Below are 23,282 nucleotides of genomic sequence, written 5' to 3'. Positions count from 1 at the left end.
AATCTGTGTGTGGGGGTGGGGGGGGGGGGAGTTGCTGGGAATGTGGGGCAATAAATGGGATTGGTGTAAATGGGTTGTTGATGATCCAAGCGGACTCGCCGGGCCGAAGGAAACACAAGAAACTGCAGGTGCTGGGATCTGGAGCAACAGTCTGCTGGAAGAACTCAGGGGGTCGAGCAGTATCTGTGGCAGGAAAGGAATTGTCGACGTTTCGGGTCGAAACCCTGTATCAGGACTCAAATGCATCTCCTCGACCCGCTGAGTTCCTCCAGCAGTTTGTTCGTTGCTCGCTGGGCAGAAGGACCTTGTTTTCCTGCTGCGCGACTCTAAATCCAAAACAACCCATAAAACTCCTAATACTTCACTCCAGCCTCGATCACTGTCCCACAACATCCTCACGCCAGAGGTGAAGAGGCGGCAATCTCCCAACTGAAGTAGACCAAAGACAACGCCACGAACTTTCCTGGGAATCACTGGGCCGAGCCCAGAGGCTGCGGTCCCCCGGACTGTCAGACAGGCTCTGCTCTCCGCCTCCGGCAGCCCGGCCAGGCCCGCTCTTTGCCGCAACCCCTCGGCCGGAGACTCACGCTTCGCCCTCGCTTTGTCACCGAGTTGCAGCTGCAACATCTCACTTCTTTATTCATCCTGGCTTTGTTCCTCGTCGTGGGCTTACCTGCCGCCTGACTCCTTCCCTCCACACGTTGCCGCCGGCTTTCTGTTTGTGGTTGTCGCCTAGCAACAGAGCCCGCCCGCCCCGCACCAAGATGGCGGCGGAGGTCGGGGCGCAGCGAGCGCCGCCCGGGGGCAGTCGGGGACATTCGGCCGCTCTCCGCGCGCATGCGCTCTGGGCTGCCGCGTCACTCAGTTGGTCCTGACGAGTTGGAGCGACAGTGCGGCAGGTTGGCAAAGGCAGTAACGTTGCAGGTTGGTCTGTGAGTTGTGGGCGTATTGAGTACAGTTGGTAGGAGAGACTGGGCCTCGCTGAGTCCCCACGCCTTCGCATTGGGCAACGGCCGCTCCAACGTGTAGACTCTTATTTGTTCCGAGCAGAGAAGCTGCACGTCTCCGGAAAGTCGTTCATCTGCGCTGTGGTTGCAGTTCCCAATGTGGTTTTATTAGTGCACAACAACTCGAGTTTTCAGTGGATCATAGTATCAGTTTTAAATTTATATCTCTCTGTCTTTCTAAGCAGCTTTATAAACACGTTCTTCTTAATGTGTTTCGAGGTCATATTTACGAAAAGAAAGTAAACTTTAGTTGCATACCATGTTCAGTAATCTGAAATAACAAAAAAAATTGCCGAAAACGCTCAGCAGGAGAGGCAACATTTGTGGAAGGAGAGTTGCGGGTCAAGGCCTCTCCGACAGATATCTTCCTGAATCTTTTGTTAATGATGCTGTATACTCCGGTATATCTTAATTGTGGTTGATGAATCTTAAGTGAAGCCTGAAAGGGAATTCTGCATCTCTTATTTTTTTAAGGCATTCCTTTGTTCATCTTTTTAGTTTGAAACGAGTATTGCCAAATTTTTTTCTTCCCCTTAAGTAAGCGCAACAGTCAATTACTCACTTTTGATTGCAGAATTTTATATATTGAAACACAAACCTCTAATGAACTATTCCCAAAATAGAATTTGTATTTCTTATCTGTGATCATCCAGTTAATGTATGCCCAAGTTCTAGATGGTTACATTGATCTAGGCAATAGCATAATATATTGGTGTTGCCGGTTATTCTGAAATATCTAAACGGCAGTATTTGAAAGCTACTGTACTGATTATTGTATAAAATGGATATCCACTAAAGTGAGAGGTGATATGCAAGAACTGCAATTCTGGTGTTAGAGTTGTTGCAGAGCCTTTTACATATTTTATGTGGTGCTTGATGACAATGATGAAGCATCAATTTATTATTTATTTTCCCCTCCTACACCCCTACTCCCAAGGCTTCATGACATTCTGTATGAAGTTCTATTGAAATTGAGATCTATGTGCTTTCTGTATCTTAGTTTTACAGTGTATGCAGTAGCTGAGCCTCAAAGGTGGGAGGTTGAACCAATATTTCCCTTCAGTTTTTTTTCCCTGTTAGTCATGGAGAAGTGCTGTTAGCCAGAGAAGTGTGAGGTGGTACACTTTGGAAGGACAAACTCCAGGGCAGAGTACAAGGTAAATGGCAAGGTACTTGGCAGTGTAGAGGAGCAGAGGGATCTGGGGGTTCATATCCACAGTTCACTGTTACGGACTCAGTGAAAGTCCCTTTAAGATAGAGAGTGTGTGTGTATGTGTGTGTGGGGCGTGCTTACGTCAATAGAAGATAAAGGACGTAATGACGTTGTTGAAGAAGTTAGAAGAAGAAAGAGAGAGAGAGAAGGGAGAGAGACACCAGCCTGCTTGTTTTCTCTATCGATGGATGAGAAACAATAACTGTGTTTGCTACTGAAATCCATGTATGGAAGTTGGAAGTAATCCGGTGGAGTTCACTTTGTTGCTGACCTGTAGAAGGAAACAGGTATTTGTATGTGGACGACCACGGTTCGGATGCTTTTCGGGGTGAGGAAGTCACTACCGAGTAAACACTGAAGTGTCGTTTGGGTTCCATCGTGGAACATTTGGATTTCGTATGTACTCTCTCTATGTTTTTCTACATCTACATCTTATCTTCAGACAACGGTGGTTGTTGAAGAAGCCCTTGCTCATGTTTCACCTTATGGCTTGCGGAACTGAACTTTAAGAACCATTCAGGAACTGGGAGTTTTGGACTTTGTCACACACACACACGAAGAGTTTAGTTTTGGGGTTAACGTTCGAGGTTTAACATTTTTGAATTCTAACATACTAACATTTTTACTTTTATTTTACGTATTATCATAAGTAGTGATTAATAAAATAGTTTTTAACACTGAATCATGCTCAGTGTGTTTCTTTTGTTGCTGGTTTGTGACAAAATTGGGGGCTCGTCCGGGATAGTTCCCAAGGTTAACGAGTGTCGTCTGGGATTGTACCCCAGATTGACGAGATTTGTTCGAGATTCAATCCAAAGATTTTTGAGGGAGGTCTGATAAATTCTTTTTAATTGGCTTGTGTGTGTGGAAACCAGCAGCAATGGATATTAAGGCATTTTTGGAGTCACCAACCCGAAAGGGATTGGAGGTGGCGAAAAAGGATGATTTGACAAAGATTGCTACAAGGCTAAACCTTACAGAAGTAAAGCAGTCTATGAGAAAGGCAGATATTCAGAGACTGATAGCTGGCCATTATGTGGAAAAGAAGGTGTTTGAGAAGGAAGTGTTAAAACAGTTTCCTGGCAGTGAAATAGCAATTTCTGAGGCACAGGTGCAGCTGGCAAAGATAGAAGCTGAACGAGAACAAAAGAGATTAGAGGCCGAACGAGAGCAAACCCAGTTAAAGATAGAAGCTGAACGAGAGGAAAAGAGATTAGAGGCTGAACAAAAGCTAACTCAGATGAAGATAGAGGCTGATCTAGCAATGAAGCAGATGGAATTGAAGAGGATGGAGCTGGATAGTGAGGAGAAGGAGAAACAGAGGCAGCATGAGTTACAAATGAAGCGTAGGAGTTCGGAATCTGATTCTGATGATGGTTTTTCAGCCAGCAGGGAGGTTCGATTAGTCCCTCCGTTTGAAGAAGATCAGGTTGATCAGTATTTCCAACATTTTGAAAAGGTTGCTGTGAGTTCAAACTGGCCAAGGAAAGGATGGGCTCTTATGGTACAGAGTGTGATTAAAGGTAAAGCTCAAAAAGCTTATTCTGCTTTGTCTGTTGAGGATGCAGCTGATTATACCAAGGTAAAACAAGCTATATTGAAGGCCTATGAATTGGTCCCTGAGGCTTATAGACAAAAATTCAGAGACTTGAGGAAATCTGCAGATCAGACTTATATGGAATTTGCCAATGGAAAGAGAATATGTTTTGAACGATGGTGCCTGGCTAAAAATGTAGATGGGGATTACGATAAATTGACAGAATTGATACTGGTGGAAGACTTTAAAAGATGTGTTCCAGCTGAATTAACAACATATTTAAATGAAAAGGCAGTGGAAACTTTACAAGAAACTGCTAGGTTGGCAGATGATTATGCTTTAACCCATAAATCCAAATGGGGACAACCTAAAACCTTTCAAAGGAGTTACAAAGACAATCCAGGGAAACCGGAGATTAAATTGGGAGGTAATCAAAAAGGAAAGGATGAAAAGAAGCCAGGGCTGGAGAAACCTGTTGAGCGTACTTGTTATTACTGTAGGAAACCTGGCCACGTGATATCTAATTGTGCCCTTTTGAAGAAAAAGAAGGAAGCTGGGCCCAATGCTTGCTTTCAGGCAATTAAAAATCAAAAAGGTTTAGGAGATGCTGTTAAAGATCAGTCCTTGCAAGAGGGAAAAGCGGAAAAGTTGGAGGAGGTGAGAAAAGAATTCCGTTCGTATGTATCAGAGGGTTTTGTTTCACTGAATGATGAGTCACCCCAGGTGCCAGTGAAAATTCTTAGAGATACTGGGGCTAGTCAATCTCTCTTGCTGGACAGTGTTTTAAATTTTGGTGAAGAAAGTGACACTGGTGAAGTAAATCTAGTACGAGGTGTTACAGGTGAGACCATGTCTGTCCCTTTTCACAGGGTGATTTTAAAGTCAAAGTTCGTAGAAGGACCAGTCGAGATAGGGATAAGACCTAGTTTGCCAGTGGAAGGAGTTTCTTTGTTATTGGGAAATGACCTTGCAAATGGAGAAAGTGATCCTGTGGTACGGTTAACAACCAAACCAAGGATTGATGAGTCTGAGGATGATTCAGATGTTTACCCATCATGTGCGGTGACTCGAGCTAGAGCTAAAGAATTAGCCAAGAAAGACAGTCCGGTGCAGTCTGATGTAGTTCCTTGTGACAGTCCTAAACAGGAAGAAAATTTTGATGCCTTATCTGAGACTTTTCTGTCTTCACTGGAGGATCAACATCCTTACAGTGAGCCTGAATTTAAAGATTTGTCTTTGTCGAGGAAGGATTTTATGGTGGAACAGACAAAGGACCCTGAGTTGACAGAATTGAAAGAAAAAGCACTCTCATGTGAGGAGATTGAAGAAGTGCCAATTGGATACTATGTCAAAAATGGAGTGTTAATGAGGAAATGGAGACCTCCTCATGTTCCTGTTACTGAGGAATGGGAAGTTATTTATCAGGTTGTTGTTCCAAAAGTTTATAGGGATGAGATTTTAAACCTGGCCCATAGTATGCCTTTGGGTGGTCATTTTGGTGTGAATAAAACTGTAGGGAAGATCTTGAAACAATTCTATTGGCCTGGTTTGAGAAAAGATGTGGTGATGTTTTGTCGAACCTGCCACACATGTCAGATGGTAGGTAAACCAAATCAAAAACCCCCTGTGGCTCCTTTGAAACCAATTCCTGCTTTTGGTGAACCCTTTTCGAAGGTGATTGTGGACTGTGTTGGCCCCTTACCAAAGTCTAAGACTGGAAATCAGTATTTGTTAACCATCATGTGTGCCACTTCTAGATTTCCAGAGGCAATACCCCTTAGAAATATTAAGGCCAAGACAGTGTCAAAGGCTCTTGTAAAATTTTTTACCTTGTTTGGTTTGCCAAAAGAAATCCAATCTGATCAAGGTAGTAATTTTATGTCAAAAATTTTTCAACAAATAGTCTATGAGCTGGGAGCAAAGCAGATTGTATCATCTGCATATCACCCAGAATCTCAAGGAGCTCTGGAGAGATTTCATTCTACTCTCAAAAATATGCTGAAGACTTATTGCTTTGAAAACACCAAGGATTGGGACGAAGGTATCCATTTACTTTTGTTTGCCGTTAGAGAATCGATCCAGGAGTCAATCGGATTTAGTCCGTTTGAGCTTGTGTTTGGACATAGGGTGAGAGGACCTTTGGAGTTGTTAAGAGAGCAATGGGTTAATGAGGAAGTTCACTTGAGTCTGTTGGACTATGTCCAAAAATTTAAAACTCGGTTGGAGAGAGTCTGCCAGCTAGCGAGAGAGAATCTGAAAACAAGCCAGATAAGAATGAAGACATATTTTGATAGACGTGCTCGGCCTAGGACATTCGCAGTGGGGCAAAAGGTATTGGTATTTTTCCCTAGCCAAAATAATCCCTTGCAAGCTCGTTTTTCTGGACCCTATGTTATTGAATCTCGAGTGACTGATCTAACATATATAATCAAAACACCAGATAGACGCAAGAAAACACAACTCTGTCATGTAAACATGCTAAAACCTTATTATGAGAGGGATTCAGTTGTGGCCTTGGTGGATGGTGAAAAGGTTGTTTCTAGAATGCCTGATGTTTATGTTGAGGAAGGCCAATTTAGACCAAATATTGTTCCATCGAAACTGAAAAAACCAAAATATCCTGGAGAACCTTGAAACGAAGTTGGACCATTTACAAGTTTCACAAAAACAACAGATGAGAGAATTAATTTTAAAATTTAAAAATCTGTTCCCAGATGTTCCAAACAGAACATCGATAATTACCCATGATGTTGATGTTGGGGATGCAAAACCAATCAAACAACACCCATATCGAATGAATGTGGAAAAAAGTAAACTTGTTGATCAGGAAATCAAATACATGTTGGAAAATGATATTATTAGACATTCTACTTCAAATTGGAGTTCGCCCTGTGTTATTGTACCTAAACCTGATGGAACTGTTAGATTTTGCACAGATTACAGGAAAGTGAATGCTGTAACAAAGTCAGATGCTTACCCTATTCCTAGAGTGGATGATTGCATAGACAGAGTGGGAAAGGCAAAATTTCTTACAAAGATTGACCTATTAAAAGGGTACTGGTGTGTTCCATTAACAGATAGAGGAAGGGAAATTTCAGCCTTTGTAACCCCTTCTGGATTGTATGAATACAATGTTTTGCCATTTGGAATGAAAAATGCTCCGGCAACATTTCAAAGAATGATTAATTCAGTGATTCATGGGTTAAAACATACAGATGCCTACATTGACGACTTAGTGACTGGGAATGATACTTGGGAAGATCACATCTCTGCGTTAGAAAGGTTGTTTGAAAGACTTTCCAAGGCTAACCTTACAGTTAACTTGGCTAAAAGTGAATTTGGCCATGCCACTGTGACGTATCTTGGTTATGTTGTAGGTCAAGGCAAGCAAGCTCCTGTTCAGGCAAAAGTTCAAGCAATATCTGAGTTCCCTATTCCCACAGGTACGAGGACTGTTAGAAGATTTTTGGGAATGGTTGGATATTATCGAAAATTTTGTAAAAGTTTTGCTGATATTGCTCTTCCCCTAACTAATCTTCAGAAGAAGGGAGTAAAGTTTGTTTGGACAGATTCTTGTCAAGAAGCATTTGAGAAGCTGAAAGCCATTTTATGCTACCATCCTGTGCTCAGAACACCTGACTTTGAAAAGCCATTTTCATTAGCAGTAGATGCCAGTGATGAAGCTGCAGGAGCTGTGTTATTGCAGAAGGGTGACCTTGATGATATTGACCATCCTGTAGCTTACTTTTCAAAGAAATTTAATGAGCATCAAAAGAATTATTCCACCATAGAGAAAGAATTACTGTCGCTTGTTTTAGCCTTGCAACATTTCAGTGTATATGTTTGCACCGCTCAGAAACCATTGACTGTGTATACAGATCATAACCCATTGGTGTTTCTGAGCCGAGTCAAAAACAAGAACAGAAGGCTGTTAAACTGGAGTTTAATTTTGCAAGAGTTTGATCTCATGATAACTCACATTAAAGGCAAAGATAATGTGATTGCTGATTGTCTTTCTCGATGTTAAATGGGAAACATATATCTGTACTAATCTGATAGTCTGTAGTTGTGTAGAATGATAATTATTAACATTACTAACTGTATGCGCGGTTAAAATTTTCTTGGGAAAATTTTTTTTTAGGTGGGAGGTGTTACGGACTCAGTGAAAGTCCCTTTAAGATAGAGAGTGTGTGTGTATGTGTGTGTGGGGCGTGCTTACGTCAATAGAAGATAAAGGACGTAATGACGTTGTTGAAGAAGTTAGAAGAAGAAAGAGAGAGAGAGAAGGGAGAGAGACACCAGCCTGCTTGTTTTCTCTATCGATGGATGAGAAACAATAACTGTGTTTGCTACTGAAATCCATGTATGGAAGTTGGAAGTAATCCGGTGGAGTTCACTTTGTTGCTGACCTGTAGAAGGAAACAGGTATTTGTATGTGGACGACCACGGTTCGGATGCTTTTCGGGGTGAGGAAGTCACTACCGAGTAAACACTGAAGTGTCGTTTGGGTTCCATCGTGGAACATTTGGATTTCGTATGTACTCTCTCTATGTTTTTCTACATCTACATCTTATCTTCAGACAACGGTGGTTGTTGAAGAAGCCCTTGCTCATGTTTCACCTTATGGCTTGCGGAACTGAACTTTAAGAACCATTCAGGAACTGGGAGTTTTGGACTTTGTCACACACACACACGAAGAGTTTAGTTTTGGGGTTAACGTTCGAGGTTTAACATTTTTGAATTCTAACATACTAACATTTTTACTTTTATTTTACGTATTATCATAAGTAGTGATTAATAAAATAGTTTTTAACACTGAATCATGCTCAGTGTGTTTCTTTTGTTGCTGGTTTGTGACATCACTGAAAGTTGCCTCACAGGTGGATAGAGCAGTTAAGAAGGCCTATGGGATGTTAGCTTTCATAAATCATGGGATTAAGTTTAAGAGCCGCGAAGTGATGATGCAGCTTTACAAAACTCTAGTTAGACCACACTTAGAGTACTGGTCTGGTCGCCGCATTATAGGAAGGATGTGGAGGCGTTGGAGAGGGTGCAGAGGAGATTTACCAGGATGCTGCCTGGATTAGAGTGTATGGAATATGCGGAGAGGCTTAAGGTGCTAGGGCTTTATTCACTGGAAAGGAGGAGGATGAGAGGAGTCATGATAGAGGTATATAAAATATTGAGAGGAATAGATAGAGTAGACAGTCAGCGCCTCCTTCCCAGGGCACCAATGCTCAAGACAAGGGCATGGCTTTAAGGTTATGGGTGGGAGGTTCAGGGGAGATGTCAGGGGGAGGATTTTCACACAGAGAGTGGTTAGTGCATGGAATGCACTGCCTGGGGTGGTGGTGGAGGCGGATACATTGAACAGGTTCAAGAGTTTGTTGGATAGGCATATGGAGGAATGTGAGATAGAGGGATATGCGGGAGGAAAGGGTTGGATAGTGTGAGGGTGGTTTGATGGACGGCTCAACATGGTGGGCCAAAGGGCCTATTTTGTGCTGTATGGTTCTATGGTTCATAATGATAGGACAGCAGTGCCGTTTGCATAGTGGACTGTTCTGGGAACTGAGGTTAATGATTAACAATATTTATGTCAAAATACTCCCTATTGATGGTTATGGGTATAGGATATGAATATTAAATCTCTAAATCTGATTTTGCTCTACCATGTTTTGGTGGTTGTCAAAGCTTTGTTTAGTTATTTCAATTCATTTTCCACTTTCCCCTCAAGATTTAACAAAGAAATGGAGTCACCACTGCTACCTAAGGAAGCTGGAAAATTTATAGCCGAGAACAGTAAAGATGTCTTTATTAAGGAAGAAGGAGTCAAAAAGGTTGCAGAAATGCTTTTTGAAAAGAGAAATACAAAGGAACTTGATCCAACAGGATGGAAGTTGCTCCATGACTTGAATCCACAAACAATGAACGAGCAGTCCATTAACTGGGTATTTGTTACAGACACCCTCAATTTTTCATTTTGGTCTGAAAATGATGATAACAAGTGTTTGGTTAAGTACAAAGGCAAACTGCATAGTGGCTTTTGGTCGCTTTGTGCTGCTATTAACAGAGCGTTAGATGAAGGTTAGTTCCATGTTTAATTTTATTCTCTTTATGGTGGCAGATTGAAAAACTCTGTTTCAGAGTCTGCTATTTCTTCTAGGAGATCAAATCATAAGATTTGTGGCACTGCTATTGATGTTGGTCTTAAAGTTCAGATGGGGAAATTAAATATAATCAGAACAATTCATTTTTAATTTTCCTGTCATTCATTGTCAGAAATAATTTTAAAAATGCAAGAATTTCCATTATTAAGTGCCTTCACAATCTCAGCATCTAAAATCACTTCATAGCCATTGAAAGATTTTAGTAGTTTGTAATTTAGAAGCTACAGTAGCTATTTTTTTTAACAGATATGTTTTAGTAACATTTAAGGAATAAATTCACTGGAAGAACATACAGTAATACTTATAAAACCAATATTCTTTCAGTCCAGCAACACAAAGCATTTATAAAATGAATGTGAAATGTTTTTGTGTGGAAAGAGTAAGTAAGGGGATACTGAGGGAATATCATTAGGCTGGATCAAGATTTTACCTTATGGTGACATTAATATATGCTCCATTCCAAATCAATGGCTGGACTAGGAACTCTTAGCTAATTCCTTTCTCATCCACCCTAATGTTGCCTACAGTTGGTCTAACATTACAAGCTATCATAAATAAAGTTCAACCTGAGAGATTTCTGACATTGATGGCTGGATAACCATGAAATGCTATACAATGAATAAAAATCAAAGATCTGCAGATGAGAAGGATCTGAAATAAAAATAGGAAATGCTGGAAACACTTAACAGGCCTGGCAGCCTCTTCTGTGGGAAGAGAAACAGAATTAACATTTCAGGTCAAAGCCCTTTCATGAAAACAGTCCTGAACCTTATTTGACCTGAAAAGTCAACTCTCTCTCTTTCTACAGATGCTGCCTGACCTTCTGAGTGCTTCACCATTTTCTTATTACATGTCATAAAATTTATGTGCACGTTGAACTGTCTTGGTCAAATCATGAGCTTTTCTTAGTAGCAGTATTAATTGTTACTATTTTTCGCACTTGTTTATTCTATAACAAGACATTCCGATCACCAGTGCATCATATTTTGCTAACATAACGCTTGAGGAACTGAAATATGTGCTGCGTTCAGATACTGATACTCCAATGCCAATGATTGAAGAACGTCTTAGAGTGCTTAAGGAAGCTGGAAATGTTTTGCTGGAAAAGTTTGATGGTTCATTCCTTAACTGCATTAAGAAGAGTGAGAACAATGCCCAGAAGCTGCTACAGCTTGTGGTGGAAAACTTTCCTTCATATAGGGATGAAGCTATGTTTCAGGTGAGTCTTTTGTGGTTGAGCCACCTTCTTTTGTCAATAGCTGCACTTTAGCCAAGATATTGAACAATACTGTTACAAAGACATATAAAGAGTTAGAGTTATAGCTGTTTAGGACATGGACCCAACATCATAACGGGGAGCACTAAAATCCTTGGGACTTTGTGCAACAACTTGCATCATTCCATTTCCAGTGTCAGAAATGTGTTGCTTGTTGTGACTATTGGCAGTACTGTTGTTCCTTGGACCAATTAGGGTCAAAGAGCACCTGCATCCAGGTTCATGGTCTTTGGGGGAGGGAGAGTACGTGGGTGAAGGAAATGCTGGGCGTTTTTTTAGAGATGGGTAGTGGGATGAGAGTCAGGTGATGATCCAAAGCCCAGAAGGGCATCAGACATAGGTGGAATGGGGTTTCTGTGATGATTGTGGGCTAGTGGGTGGGAATGGAATTCAGGTTAGGTGATTTGGGCCTTAGACCAGTGAGTTTGGACGGTGGTTAGGTTAAGTGATTGGGGCTTCAGATCCCAGGGAATGGCATGGGGAGGGAGGGTTGGAGAAAATAGAGATGGGTGGATAGCAGTTGATTGGTTCGGAGAATGGGGGGTGAGCAGCTGCTTGGGAGATGGGATGTATTTGGACTTTGGAGTATAGAGGGAACTGGATTTTTGTTATTGGGGGCAGGAGTGGGGTTGTGTTTTGAAGTTGGAGTGGGGAATATTAGTTCTGTACAAGGTTGGGACTGAATATAAAAGTAAGAAGGAGGACTTACTTTATACAGAAACCTCTTCCAGCAAAGCATTAATAAGGTGTTGTTCTGGGAGTGACTGCTGACTGTTGATTAAAAGTTACTCCCAGAACAGCATGATTCTATTTTCCACTCAGAATGTTGCACACAAAATAACATAATTGAAGTGAAAGGGTGAAATGTGACCAGAAGTACTTGGTGGAACTTCTGGCCAAGCATTAAACAGGTCAAAAAAATGTCATAGCTACCATTTTGTGATGTACAATCCATATTGACTCCTTTGCTGAAAAATTGACATGACAGGATCCAATATTGGAGTTTGTGTAGTTGTGAAATGAAATGGGAACATTTACTATGGAATTGTTAGAAACTTTGAAGGACCAACCTTCAATCTTTACTCATAATGATGCCAGCATATCACAACTGCAGGAATTTTTTTTCTGACAATTTCATTCTTTGTTGCCTAGTACAAGCAATTTACAAAATTTTTCAGAGTTTCATTGGGGAAAAGCCTTTAATTCAATTCAGTGTGTGTGAAAATGTAATGAAAGCTTGAAATGACATCCAGCATTGATTTGGGTTTCCCTCCTGAGCTCTTTGCAGACCATTTCAGGTACTGATCATGTTTTAACTGAATTTTTCTTACATGAAGTAATCAGGATTAAATAAAATAATAGTCTGGATTTTGCCATCTGAGCTGTTTAGCTTGTGTAGTCCTGTGATGTAATTTCACTAGGTTGACACCTCATTTTGGGGCATGCCTGATGCTACTTCTGGCATACTCTACTGTGATCCTCATCAGACTGGGTTGGTTGACTAGTGTTTGGGAGTGGTTGTTTGGGAGCTATACTGAGAACTGAGAATATGCAAGACCAGGCTTTCATTCCTGGGATACAGGTGCCTAATACTGTGAACATAGAGCCTCCATGGGTCCCATCCAATGTCTGGTGAACTGCGTCCCACCCCTCAAGTCATGAGGAGGCTGAAACATGGAACAGAAGCAGCTGAATGGCTTGCCTAGAAGCAGGTGTAGGCACCAGCAGGAAATATGCTTTGTTTTTACAGAACAGGATGTAGCGCAGGAGGCTCTTTCTGGCTCTTTGACTGAGCTGTCCACCTAGTCCTACTTCCCCTATCTCTTTTTTCCATGTCTATTTCACGTCTTATTTCTTAGATACCTCCATTTGTTTTTCTCAGAATTTAATAGGTCAAGTGTTAGATTGCCCTTTTCTCTGAAACTTATCTTTAGTATGTATTCTTCATCAGTAACATGCTCCAGCCTGTGGCTCAAGTTCACAAACTGTGTTGTGATCACACAGACCTCATTTACAGCAGAGTTACGGCATGGGGTTAAGGTTTTATAATGTACCTGGGTACAAATTTGTTTTATTTTAACAGGAAGGGTAGTACAATGGTATTTTACCCACCGGTGGCACCAATTCTAAAGAATAGAATTCTCAAAGTTCACCAGAATTGAGAGATGATTCATTAAGGTTGATCTTACTAAATGTAATAAATATTTTGTATCTTCACAATTGTTTTCCTTTGTCATTCAGGAGAAGAAAGTTGCTTTTTATAAAAGAGCACAGATCCTTGTAGCGGATATTTGGGGTCTCCTGGAAGGAAAGGGGTATGGTTTATTTCATGACATTGCCAGTCTGTCAATGTTTGCAGACTACAGAATCCCCCAGGCACTTGTCTATCTTGGAGCCATGAAGTACTCACAAGAACTTATGGAAAAACTCAAACAAGGTTTGTAATCAATTTAGTATTGATGGAGGGGAATTGTGAGAATGGAATTGCACTGCGTATGTTAACACAAGTTGTGGATGGACAATAAATTTATTCACATTTTTGGATATCACCTGTGAAATCCATAGACAAAATTAATCAGCTTAATGCCTAGTGATCAATGTCGACTATTTCAAATATTTAGCTGAACTTGTTAAGATATATCAAGATGTATTGAGATATCCATCTAAAGCGAGCTGAATGTGTTTGAAACAATATTGACAAATTAGTTGCACTTTATGTAAAGATAAATTGCTCTCAGCAAACAGTAAAAATCATAATTTTGCTAGAGAAGTAAGGATATTGTAATATTGAACAAGGCAAAATTCTGTTTCAGGACATTAGTTTAAAAGGTAGTACAATATTGTTTCATAATTTATTATGCAGCGTGGTAATCATTTCAAAAAGTACATTTCATTTTTGACATCACCTTGAAAGGACCTTGGCTCAAACACTAGGTTCCTGTAACAAAATATCCTGTATGGTGCTGAATTGGTTAGTTTATTTTTTTTTAAAAATCCAGACAGTATTAGTTATTTTCCTTGAATTGAGTTAGGGTCCATGGTATCACTGTCAGCAGATCAGGATCTGCTGTCAACCTGTTTCGGATTATTGCTTAGGCATCTCTGAAACCTGCAGAGCAGTACAGAAGAACCTGTGTCTAACTATGTTTTGAAGGGTGAATGAGTTCATAGATCTTTACTTGGTCTCCCACTGCAGTGAGATGAAAAAGACATCCTGAAGGTAGGGTTGGTGCTCTGATGCATTCCTCTTGTTTCAGTGTAAATGGTAAGAAAGCCACTATCACATGTATGTCATGGTGGTTTTTGACAAAGGAGACTGAAGACTCAACATGATAATACAAGCCAGAGGTTTTGAATAGAATGGAGGAATGCATCTCCCAAAGTTGGGGAAGTGTAATATTAATGTAATATATGAATGGAGATGCAAATGAAAACTGATCTGGGTGTGATATAAATCCCACCCTGCAGTTCTATTCTAGTTAATTGCTTATACTCTGTGCTTATGAATCTTGTGAATACCTCCTCCTCTTCTATTTTTCAATCTGTCTCACTCTCAGTGTTTCCCTCTGCGTGTACACTTTCATGTCTCCTGTGGGCAATTCTGTTTATATTGTAATTGGTTGATGCCATCTTCTACTAATTGTTCCTGAGTCACTAAACTGTGGAATGAGAAAGTATTGTGGCAGCATGGCTATGTGAATGCAACACACAAGTTGAAGGATAATGACTGATAGGAAAATAATAATGAACTCTAGTACCAATTACTTCAGATATAGGAGAGAGAGATATAAATTGGGATGGTATGGAAAAAAAGACAAACATTTCCATCAACATGACTTCAGAAATTTTACCTGGTTAACTAGAAAGTCAATCTTGATTTTCACATCTACTGTATACGTTCCACGATCTAGCATCACAACAATTTTGTTACCCAACCATTTTTGCTTTTCTGCTCACTTTTCCTTTCATTCTTCATTGAGGTGTGATCTTCCAGGTAAAAGGCACCTTATTAAATTCTGCAGGTAGAGGAAAGGGCTAAATTCAGATTAGAATTGGAAATAGTTAATTCTTTTGTCCATTAATAAAACATATCATTGGTGACACCATATGGCAAAAAGATGGTGTCACATCTGGATAGTCCTTGTAAAATGGGCATCTAATCATCCCATCTAAACTTATCATCGATCTTCGAGCCCTGGGCCTCTGTACCTCCCTCTGCAACTGGATACTTGACTTCCTCATCGGCAGACCTCTATCAGTGAGGATTGGTAACAACATCTCCTTGCTGATCATCAACACAGGTGAACCTCAAGGCTGTGTGCTTAGCCCCCTGCTCTACTCTCTATACATACATGAGTGTGTGGCTAAGCACAGCTCTAATGCCATATTCAAATTCAAGGACGACACTACTGTTGTTGGACAAATCACAGGTGGCAATGGGTCAGCTTAGCAGAGTGAGATAGGACACTTGGTTGAGTGGTGCCGCAACAACAACCTCTCGCTCAACATCAGCAAAACTAAAGAGCTGATTGTTGACTTCAGGAAGGGGAAGGAGGATGAACATGTGCCAGTCTACACTGGGGGATCGGTGGTGGAGAGAGTCAGCAGCTTTAAATTACTGGACGTTAACATATCAGATGATCTGTCCTGGGCCCAGCACATGGATGCAATCATAAGGAAAGCATGCCAGCGTCTCTGCTTTCTAAGGAGGTTCAGCTTGTCGCCAAGCACTCTTTCTTTTTCAATCTTTTTATTAGTTTTCAAATTAATACAGATTAATATATAGCATCAATGTTTGTACATGTAATACAAAGAGATCAGGATAACAATCATGACATAGATAATCATAAAGAACAATAAAATATAAAAAAATCTGTAGATCCAACCATCTCTTAGTAAATGAATATAATATAAAAGAAAGGAAAGGAAAATATTTATTATATAAATTTTTTTAAAAAACCAAATCAATAAGAAAAATTATAAACAATATATCAAACTAAACTAAACAGAAAAATTTCAAAAGAAAAACAAACAAAAAAAAAGACTGGACTAAAGTTTCTCAGTAGAAACAGAGCAATATTATGTCGTCAACTCCGTTCCTCTAAGTTGGAAAGTTATTGAAAGGGGATCTACATCATGTGAAAATATTGAATAAATGGACTCCAGATATCTTCAAATTTAAGCAAAGGATCAACAGTACCACTCCTAATTTTTTCCAAGTTTAAACATGATATAGTTTGAGAGAACCATTGAAAAGTAGTAGGGGGTGTTGGATCCTTCCATTTAAGCAAAATGGATCATTTGGCCATTAATGTAACAAAAGCAATCATACAGTTAGCGGAAGCAGATAAATGGCCAGTCTCTATCCTTGGTAATCCAAAAATTGCAGTGCTAGGGTGACGTTGTAAATCAATATTCAATACATTTGAAATAATGTTAAAAATGTCTTTCCAATATTTTTCCAAAAGAGGACAGGACCAAAACATATGTGTCAAAGAAGCCAGATTCGATTTACATCTATCACATATAGGATTTATATGGTTATAAAAACGAGCTGGCTTATCTTTGGACATATGGGTCCTGTTAACTACCTTAAACTGTATCAACGAGTGTCTGGCACACATTGAAGATGTATTAACTAAATGAAGAATTTTCTTCCATGTCTCTGTAGGTAAAGATGTCTGGAGTTCACTTTCCCATTCATTCTTAATTTTGTCCAGTGATTCTGGAGGTATTTTCATAATTAAATCATAGATTATTGCTATCAAGCCCTTCTGATAAGGATTAAGACCTAAAATTTTTTCCGTGGTTTCAGTTTTGTAAGGTATCGGAAAAGAGGGTATAGTAGCTTTTAAAAAATTTCTCATCTGCAAATATCGAAAAAAGTGTGATCTAGGCAAATTGTATTTGTTACACAATTGTTCAAAAGATGAAAAACAGTTATCAGTGAATAGATCACGAAAACATACTATTCCCTTTTCCATATGGAAAAAGCTGAGTCACCTCTGGATGGATGAAAGAAAAAATTAGATTAAATGAGACTTGACAAGTTAAATTTATTCAATCCAAAAAATTTACGAAATTGAAACCATATTCGTATTGTATGTTTAACAATTGGGTTAATCATATGTTTACTTAATTTGGTAAGTGCAAAAGGGAGTGAAGCTCCTAAAATAGAAACTAATGAAAATTCAAGTACTGATTGGTGCTCAAGGTGTACCCATTTGGGGCATTGAACTACATCTAAATCTTGTATCCAAAAAATTAAATATCTGATATTAATTGCCCAATAATATAATCTAAAGTTAGGCAAGGCCATACCACCATCCTTTTTTAGTTTTTGTAAATATTTCTTACTTAACCTTGGGTTTTTATTCTGCCAAATATATGAAAGAATTTTAGAATCAATAGTGTCAAAAAAAGATTTCGGGATAAAAGTTGGAATCGCTTGAAATAAATATAAAAATTTTGGTAAAATATTCATGTTAATCGCATTAATTCGGCCTACCAATGATAAAGACAGTGGAGACCACTTAGTAAATAATTGTTTAACATGGTCAATTAAAGGCAGTAGATTATCTTTAAATAAGTCCTTATGTTTCTTGGTAATTTTAATACCTAAATACATAAAATAGTCAGTTACCAATCTAAAAGGTAATTGCCTATAAATTGGGGTTTGCATATTCAATGGAAAAAGTTCACTCTTATTAAGATTTAATCTATAGCCAGAAAAAAACACTAAACTGATCTAGTAGTGATAGTACCGCGGGGATAGATTCGTCCAGATTAGAAATATAAAGTAACAGGTCATCTGCGTAGAGAGATATCTTATGAATCTTCTGTCCGCGAGTAATGCCGCATACATTTGAAGAGTCCCAGAGAGCAATAGCCAAGGGTTCTAAAGCAATATCAAATAATAAAGGGCTTAACGGGCAACCTTGTTTAGTACCTCGAATAAGCCTAAACAAAGGAGATCTTTGATTATTAGTAAGTATTGAAGCCATAGGTGTATAATAAATCATTTTAATCGCAGATATAAATTTAGGGCTAAAATTAAATTTTTGAAGTGTAGTGAATTGATATTCCCATTCGACTCTGTCAAATGCCTTTTCAGCATCTGGTGAAACAACACATGCTGGAATTTGGGATGAAGGGGTATATATAATATACATTAATCTCCTAATATTAAAATGTAAATAACGATTCTCAATAAATCCTGTCTGGTCTTCAGAGATAATTTGTGGGAGAACCTTTTCCAGTCTAAAGGCCAATATTTTGGAAAATATTTTTGAATCTACATTTAATAAAGAAATAGGTCTATAAGATGCACAATCAGTGGGATCTTTATCCTTTTTAAGAATTAAAGAAATAGTTGCTTCATAGTAAGATTGTGGTAGTTTATCCACTGATAGGGCATCTTTAAAAATTTTGGCTAACCAGGGAACAAGAATATCAGAAAAGGATTTAAAAAATTCAGCTGTATATCCGTCAGGGCTGGGTGCTTTACCCGAGTTCATTGAAAATATTACTTTCTTTATTTCTTCCTCTGAAATGGGAGCACCTAACGTAGAACATTCATTTAAAGATAGTTGGGGAATCTTCAGATCTCTTAAAAATTCATACATTAATGTAGGATCGTCAGGGGATTCTGATTGGTATAAAGAAGAATAAAATTCTTGAAAGGATTTGTTGATTTGAACATGATCTATCGTGTAGGTACCATCTGGTTTACAAATTTTATTAATCTGACATTTAGATAAAATAGCTTTCAATTGGTTGGCCAATAATTTACCAGATTTGTCACCATGTATATAAAATTGACTTTTGTTTTTAAGTAGTAGATTTTCAATTGAAGATGTTAATAATAAACTATGTTGTAATTGGAGTTCTGTTCTCTTTTTAAAAAGCTCCAGATTTGGAGTATCAGAATATTTTTTATCGATTTCTTTAATCTTGTCAGCCAATATACGTATTTCGTTATTAGTTCATTTTTTCAGTCCAGTGGAATATGAAATAATTTGACCATGAATATATGCTTTAAAAGTATCCCATATTATCCCACTGGAGATTTCTTCAGTAAAATTAGTTAAAAAGAAAAATGAAATCTGTTCTTTAATAAATTGGACGAAATCTGAGTCTTGTAATAGAGAAGGGTTAAATCGCCATTGTCTGACATCAAAGGATACATCTGGTAATTTAATTGATAAAGTCAATGGTGCATGATCAGAAATGGCAATTGCATCGTATTTACAGTCCATAGTATGTGGAGCTAATCTAGCATCAACAAAAAAATAATCAATCCTCGAGTAGTTATGGTAGACATGAGAAACGAATGAAAATTCTTTATCATATGGGTGTCGAAATCTCCAAACATCTAAAATTCCGGATTCAACTAAAAAGGGATGAATAAAGACAGCAGATTTGTTTGGAAGTGCAGGATTTGACATGGATCGAAGGGTTTAGACAACAGTTAAAATCTCCACCCATACTCACAGTTTATTCATTTAAATTAGGAAAAAATGCAAACAGATGTTTAAAAAATTCAGGGTGATCTACATTGGGTGCATAAACATTAACTATAACAACTTTTTTATTATGAAGCAGACCAGTAATTAATAAAAATCTACCATTTGGGTCTGATATTGTCTCATGATGGACAAACGAAATTAAGGAGTCTATAAAAATAGAAACTCCTTTCGCCTTTGCTTGTGAATTTGAATGGAACTGTTGACCCCTCCAAAATCTAAAAAAAACGTTGATTATCTTTCTTCCCGATGTGAGTCTCCCGAACGAAAATAATCTGAGCGCTTAATCTGTGAAAAACTTTTAAAAATCTTCTTGCGCATAAGTGGATTATTTAAGCCGTTAACATTCCATGAAATAAAATTAATAGTCTTATCCATTTTAACAGATTAAAAAACATATGGTATGTAAAGGGTTAATCTTGGTATATCCAAGTCTTACCAACGGGAAGAAGTAAAAAAAATATTCAAAGAGGAAACTGATGTGATGACAATTTAGAAAAATTTGCAGTTTGGCCCAGAAGAAAAAAAAACAAAAACAGCCCCACCCCCCCCTCCCCCAGCAGCCTGAAAACTGGCCAATAGGCAGCCAGAAAGCTACCCTCTAATTGAACTAAGCCCAGTTCTATTGGTGGCAGTAGTCCAAATTGAACAATATATAAACCACCCATGTTTTGTCTAAAGATGAACAACATAATCCAAACAGAGATATCGAACTAACAACATAGTTGTGAGATTGAAACAGAGCCAAAGGGCGTTAACAGCCGACAATTAAAAAATACAGTTTAATAAATATTTCGAAAAGAAAGCAAACGATCAGTCATTTTGTTAAATTCTTAATAATTATTATTAAAACAAAACATTAAAAAATATTAAAAAGAAAAAAGAAAGGTTTAAATCTAAAAATTAATTGGATAATAAAGCAAGTAGGTAGTAAATCAAAGGAAAAACACTGTTTCTCTTCCACATTTCTTAGCTTCTAAAATTAAAAGCTAATTCAAAAGAAATACCTCGGCCTCTTGGATGGATTTAAACCATTTGCGAGATTTATCAGGTAATGAAATTCTCAACCTTGCTGGGAATAATAATGCAGGATGATAATTGCTTTGATAGAGACAAGCCATAATTGGTTTGTAGGTCAGCCTTTCTTTCATAACTTCTGGGGTGTAATCTTCAACTATTCAAAACTTCCATTGTTTAAATTGAATCATTCCACGTCTACGAGCGGTATGAATCAGGACTTCCTTGACGCTGACATAATGGAATCTCAGTATTACTAGCCGAGGTTTTTGATCTGGAGCAGGTTTAGATCTTAATGCTCTGTCAGCCCTATCCAGAATGGGCTGAACAGGGAACATTTTGGAACCAAACACATCAACCAAAAGATTAGAAAAGAATTCCATAGGGTTACCAGTCTCGGTGTTCTCTGGAAAATTGATGATACCAAGAACTCTAACAAACTTCTACAGATGTACCATTGCATGTATCCAGGCTGGTTGCATCATGATCTGGTATGGCAGTTCAATCCACAGGAACGTAAGAAGCTGCAGAGAGTAGTGGACTCTCATCCAATACATCACGGGCACATCCTCCCCACCATTGGTAGTATCTACAGGAGGCACTGCCTCAAGAAGGCAACATCCATCATCAAAGATCACCACCATCTGGGCCGTGCCGTCTTTTAGCAGCTACCATCGGGCAGGAGGTACAGAAGCCTGAAGTCCTACACCACCAGGTTCAAGAACAGATACTTCCCTTCAACCACTAAAAACACTAATCACTACAGTTTAGCAACACTATGATCACTTTGCACTAAAATGGACTTTTTTAAAAATTCTAATTGTGTTCCTTCTTGTAAAAATTGTGTATAATTTATGTTTTTCTTGTGAATGCTGCTTATCTGATGCTATGTGCCTGTGATGCTTCTGCAAGCAAGTTTTTCATTGCACCTGTGCAGACATGTATTTGTGCATATGACAATAAACTCAACTTTGACCTTGACTCTGAACTAATAAATTGAGAAGTTTAAAATGGAAGATGATTTTGTAAAAGATTGATTTATACCCCAGTATTTTATAGCAAGAAAATCCATCTTGGCATTTATTGTTTCATTTCTCGAATACTGCAGACTTGAGAATGTAAATTGAAGTTTCATTATTGAATATTTTACTCAGAATTTGTTATTATGTTCCAGTTGTTTTATCACTAGCCTAACCAAATTTAATGAAATTAGAATTGCCTTTTTAATTTGGATCCTAGGTGTGCTCTTCCACTCCGGAGATCGTCAGGAGGTGGAAATCAGAGGTTGCTCCATTTGGTGCATCGAATTAATAATGCATCACATCCGAGAACTTGGAGCACAAAAGAAAAATGTGAATAAAGAGATCAATTCAATTCTCATTGATTACTACCTGTGGGATTATGCAAGAGATTATCGAGAAGATATGGCAAATATTCCTATCCATCATGTACGATGCATCTTCTACTAGTTGGATTCAACACAGTTTCTACAACACGAAGGAGAAACTTTTTTTTATGGGGGTGGTATGATTGGATTGCTTGTTGATGTTAAGTTGCTGGCATTTAACTTTTTTGCATATCTCCAAAATCATGACTTAAAATTATGTTATTTAAAAAAATATTGTTGGAATAGGTAACACAAGTAAAACAAAGTGCTGGAGGAATTCAGCGGTTAAAGCAGCACCTGTGGAGGCGAAGAGATGGTTGGCGTTTTGGGCTGAGATCCTGCATCAGGACTGAAAATGTAGAGGAAAGATGGCCAGTATAAAGAGGTGAGAAGGTGGGTTGAGATGAGAGCTGGTAGGTGATAGGTGGAACCAGGTGAGGTGGAGGATGATGGGCAGATGGAGCTAGTTGGGGGAGAGAGATGGGGAAATTGGAGACAGGCTGGTGGGTTATAGGTGGAAGCAGATGGAGCTGGAAGAGGGGAAGGGGAAGATAGAGACAGGCTGGAAGGTGATGTGGAACAGCATAAGGCAGTGGTGATGGGCAGATGGAACCAGATGAGGAGATGAGGGAGGGGATAGGAATAGTCAGCCAAGGGAGAAGAAACCCAGGTGGATAGTGTGTGGGTGATGAGCAGACTGAACCAGCTGGGGGAGGGTAACAGATCTAGTTAATGAGGGTCGGGTGGGTGTGGGGGGGGGGGGGAAAGAACAAAGAGAAAGAGAACCTAGCTGGATCAGTGGAAGTGGGAAAGGAACACAGGTGTGAGTTACCTGAAAATGGAAAAATCTATGTACGTACCATTGGGTTGTAGACTACCCATGTAGAATACGAGTTGCTCTTCTAGTTTGCGTTTGGCCTCACTGTGGCATCGAAGAAGGTTGAGGACGGACAGATTGGTGTGGGAATGGGAAGGGGAGTTGAAATGACATACAACCGGAAGCTCAAGGTAATCGTTGCTGACAGATCACAGATGCTCAGCAAGACGGTCGACTCGTCTATGCTTGGTCTCGCCAACGTAGAGGAGGTCACATTGAGAGCACTGGATGCGATAGATGAGGTTGGAGGAGGTGTACGTGAATTTTTGCCTC

General features: G+C 39.0%; 2 protein-coding genes across 4 annotated transcripts in view; one reads left to right on the top strand and one right to left on the bottom strand.

The window, feature by feature from the left end:
- LOC127572330 (kinesin-like protein KIF27) overlaps window positions 1-787 on the bottom strand; it is a 52,565-nt gene extending 51,778 nt beyond the window's left edge. Inside the window, 1 exon segment of the mRNA XM_052019454.1 lies at window positions 674-787. The gene's annotated coding sequence lies outside the window, so the exon portion shown is untranslated.
- qng1 (Q-nucleotide N-glycosylase 1) lies at window positions 777-22,914 on the top strand. 3 transcript variants are annotated; one of them, XM_052019447.1, is made up of 5 exons: window positions 777-924; window positions 9,495-9,844; window positions 10,887-11,146; window positions 13,445-13,640; window positions 21,985-22,913. In XM_052019447.1, exons 2-5 carry the CDS (start codon window positions 9,508-9,510, stop codon window positions 22,212-22,214), a joined length of 1,023 nt encoding a protein of 340 aa, XP_051875407.1. In that variant the 5' UTR covers window positions 777-924; window positions 9,495-9,507; the 3' UTR covers window positions 22,215-22,913. The 3 variants fall into 3 exon arrangements, with proteins under 3 accessions (XP_051875407.1, XP_051875408.1, XP_051875409.1); XM_052019448.1 differs by lacking the exon at window positions 9,495-9,844 and having other exon boundaries at window positions 804-924; window positions 21,985-22,914; XM_052019449.1 differs by lacking the exon at window positions 777-924 and having other exon boundaries at window positions 9,637-9,708; window positions 21,985-22,914.
- Window positions 22,915-23,282: the final 368 nt, after the last annotated feature.

This window comes from Pristis pectinata, chromosome 7, assembly GCF_009764475.1.
Source record: "Pristis pectinata isolate sPriPec2 chromosome 7, sPriPec2.1.pri, whole genome shotgun sequence".
Taxonomy (NCBI): Eukaryota; Metazoa; Chordata; class Chondrichthyes; order Rhinopristiformes; family Pristidae; genus Pristis; species Pristis pectinata.
This window is presented reverse-complemented; position numbering and strand designations above follow the sequence as displayed.

Coding starts and splice junctions, on each gene's coding strand:
- qng1 (XM_052019447.1), top strand. CDS start 9,508: ATGGAGTCACCACTGCTACCTAAGGAAGCTGGAAAATTTATAGCCGAG. Junction 9,845..10,886: donor TAACAGAGCGTTAGATGAAG/GTTAGTTCCATG, acceptor TTCTATAACAAG/ACATTCCGATCACCAGTGCA. Junction 13,641..21,984: donor TATGGAAAAACTCAAACAAG/GTTTGTAATCAA, acceptor TTTGGATCCTAG/GTGTGCTCTTCCACTCCGGA.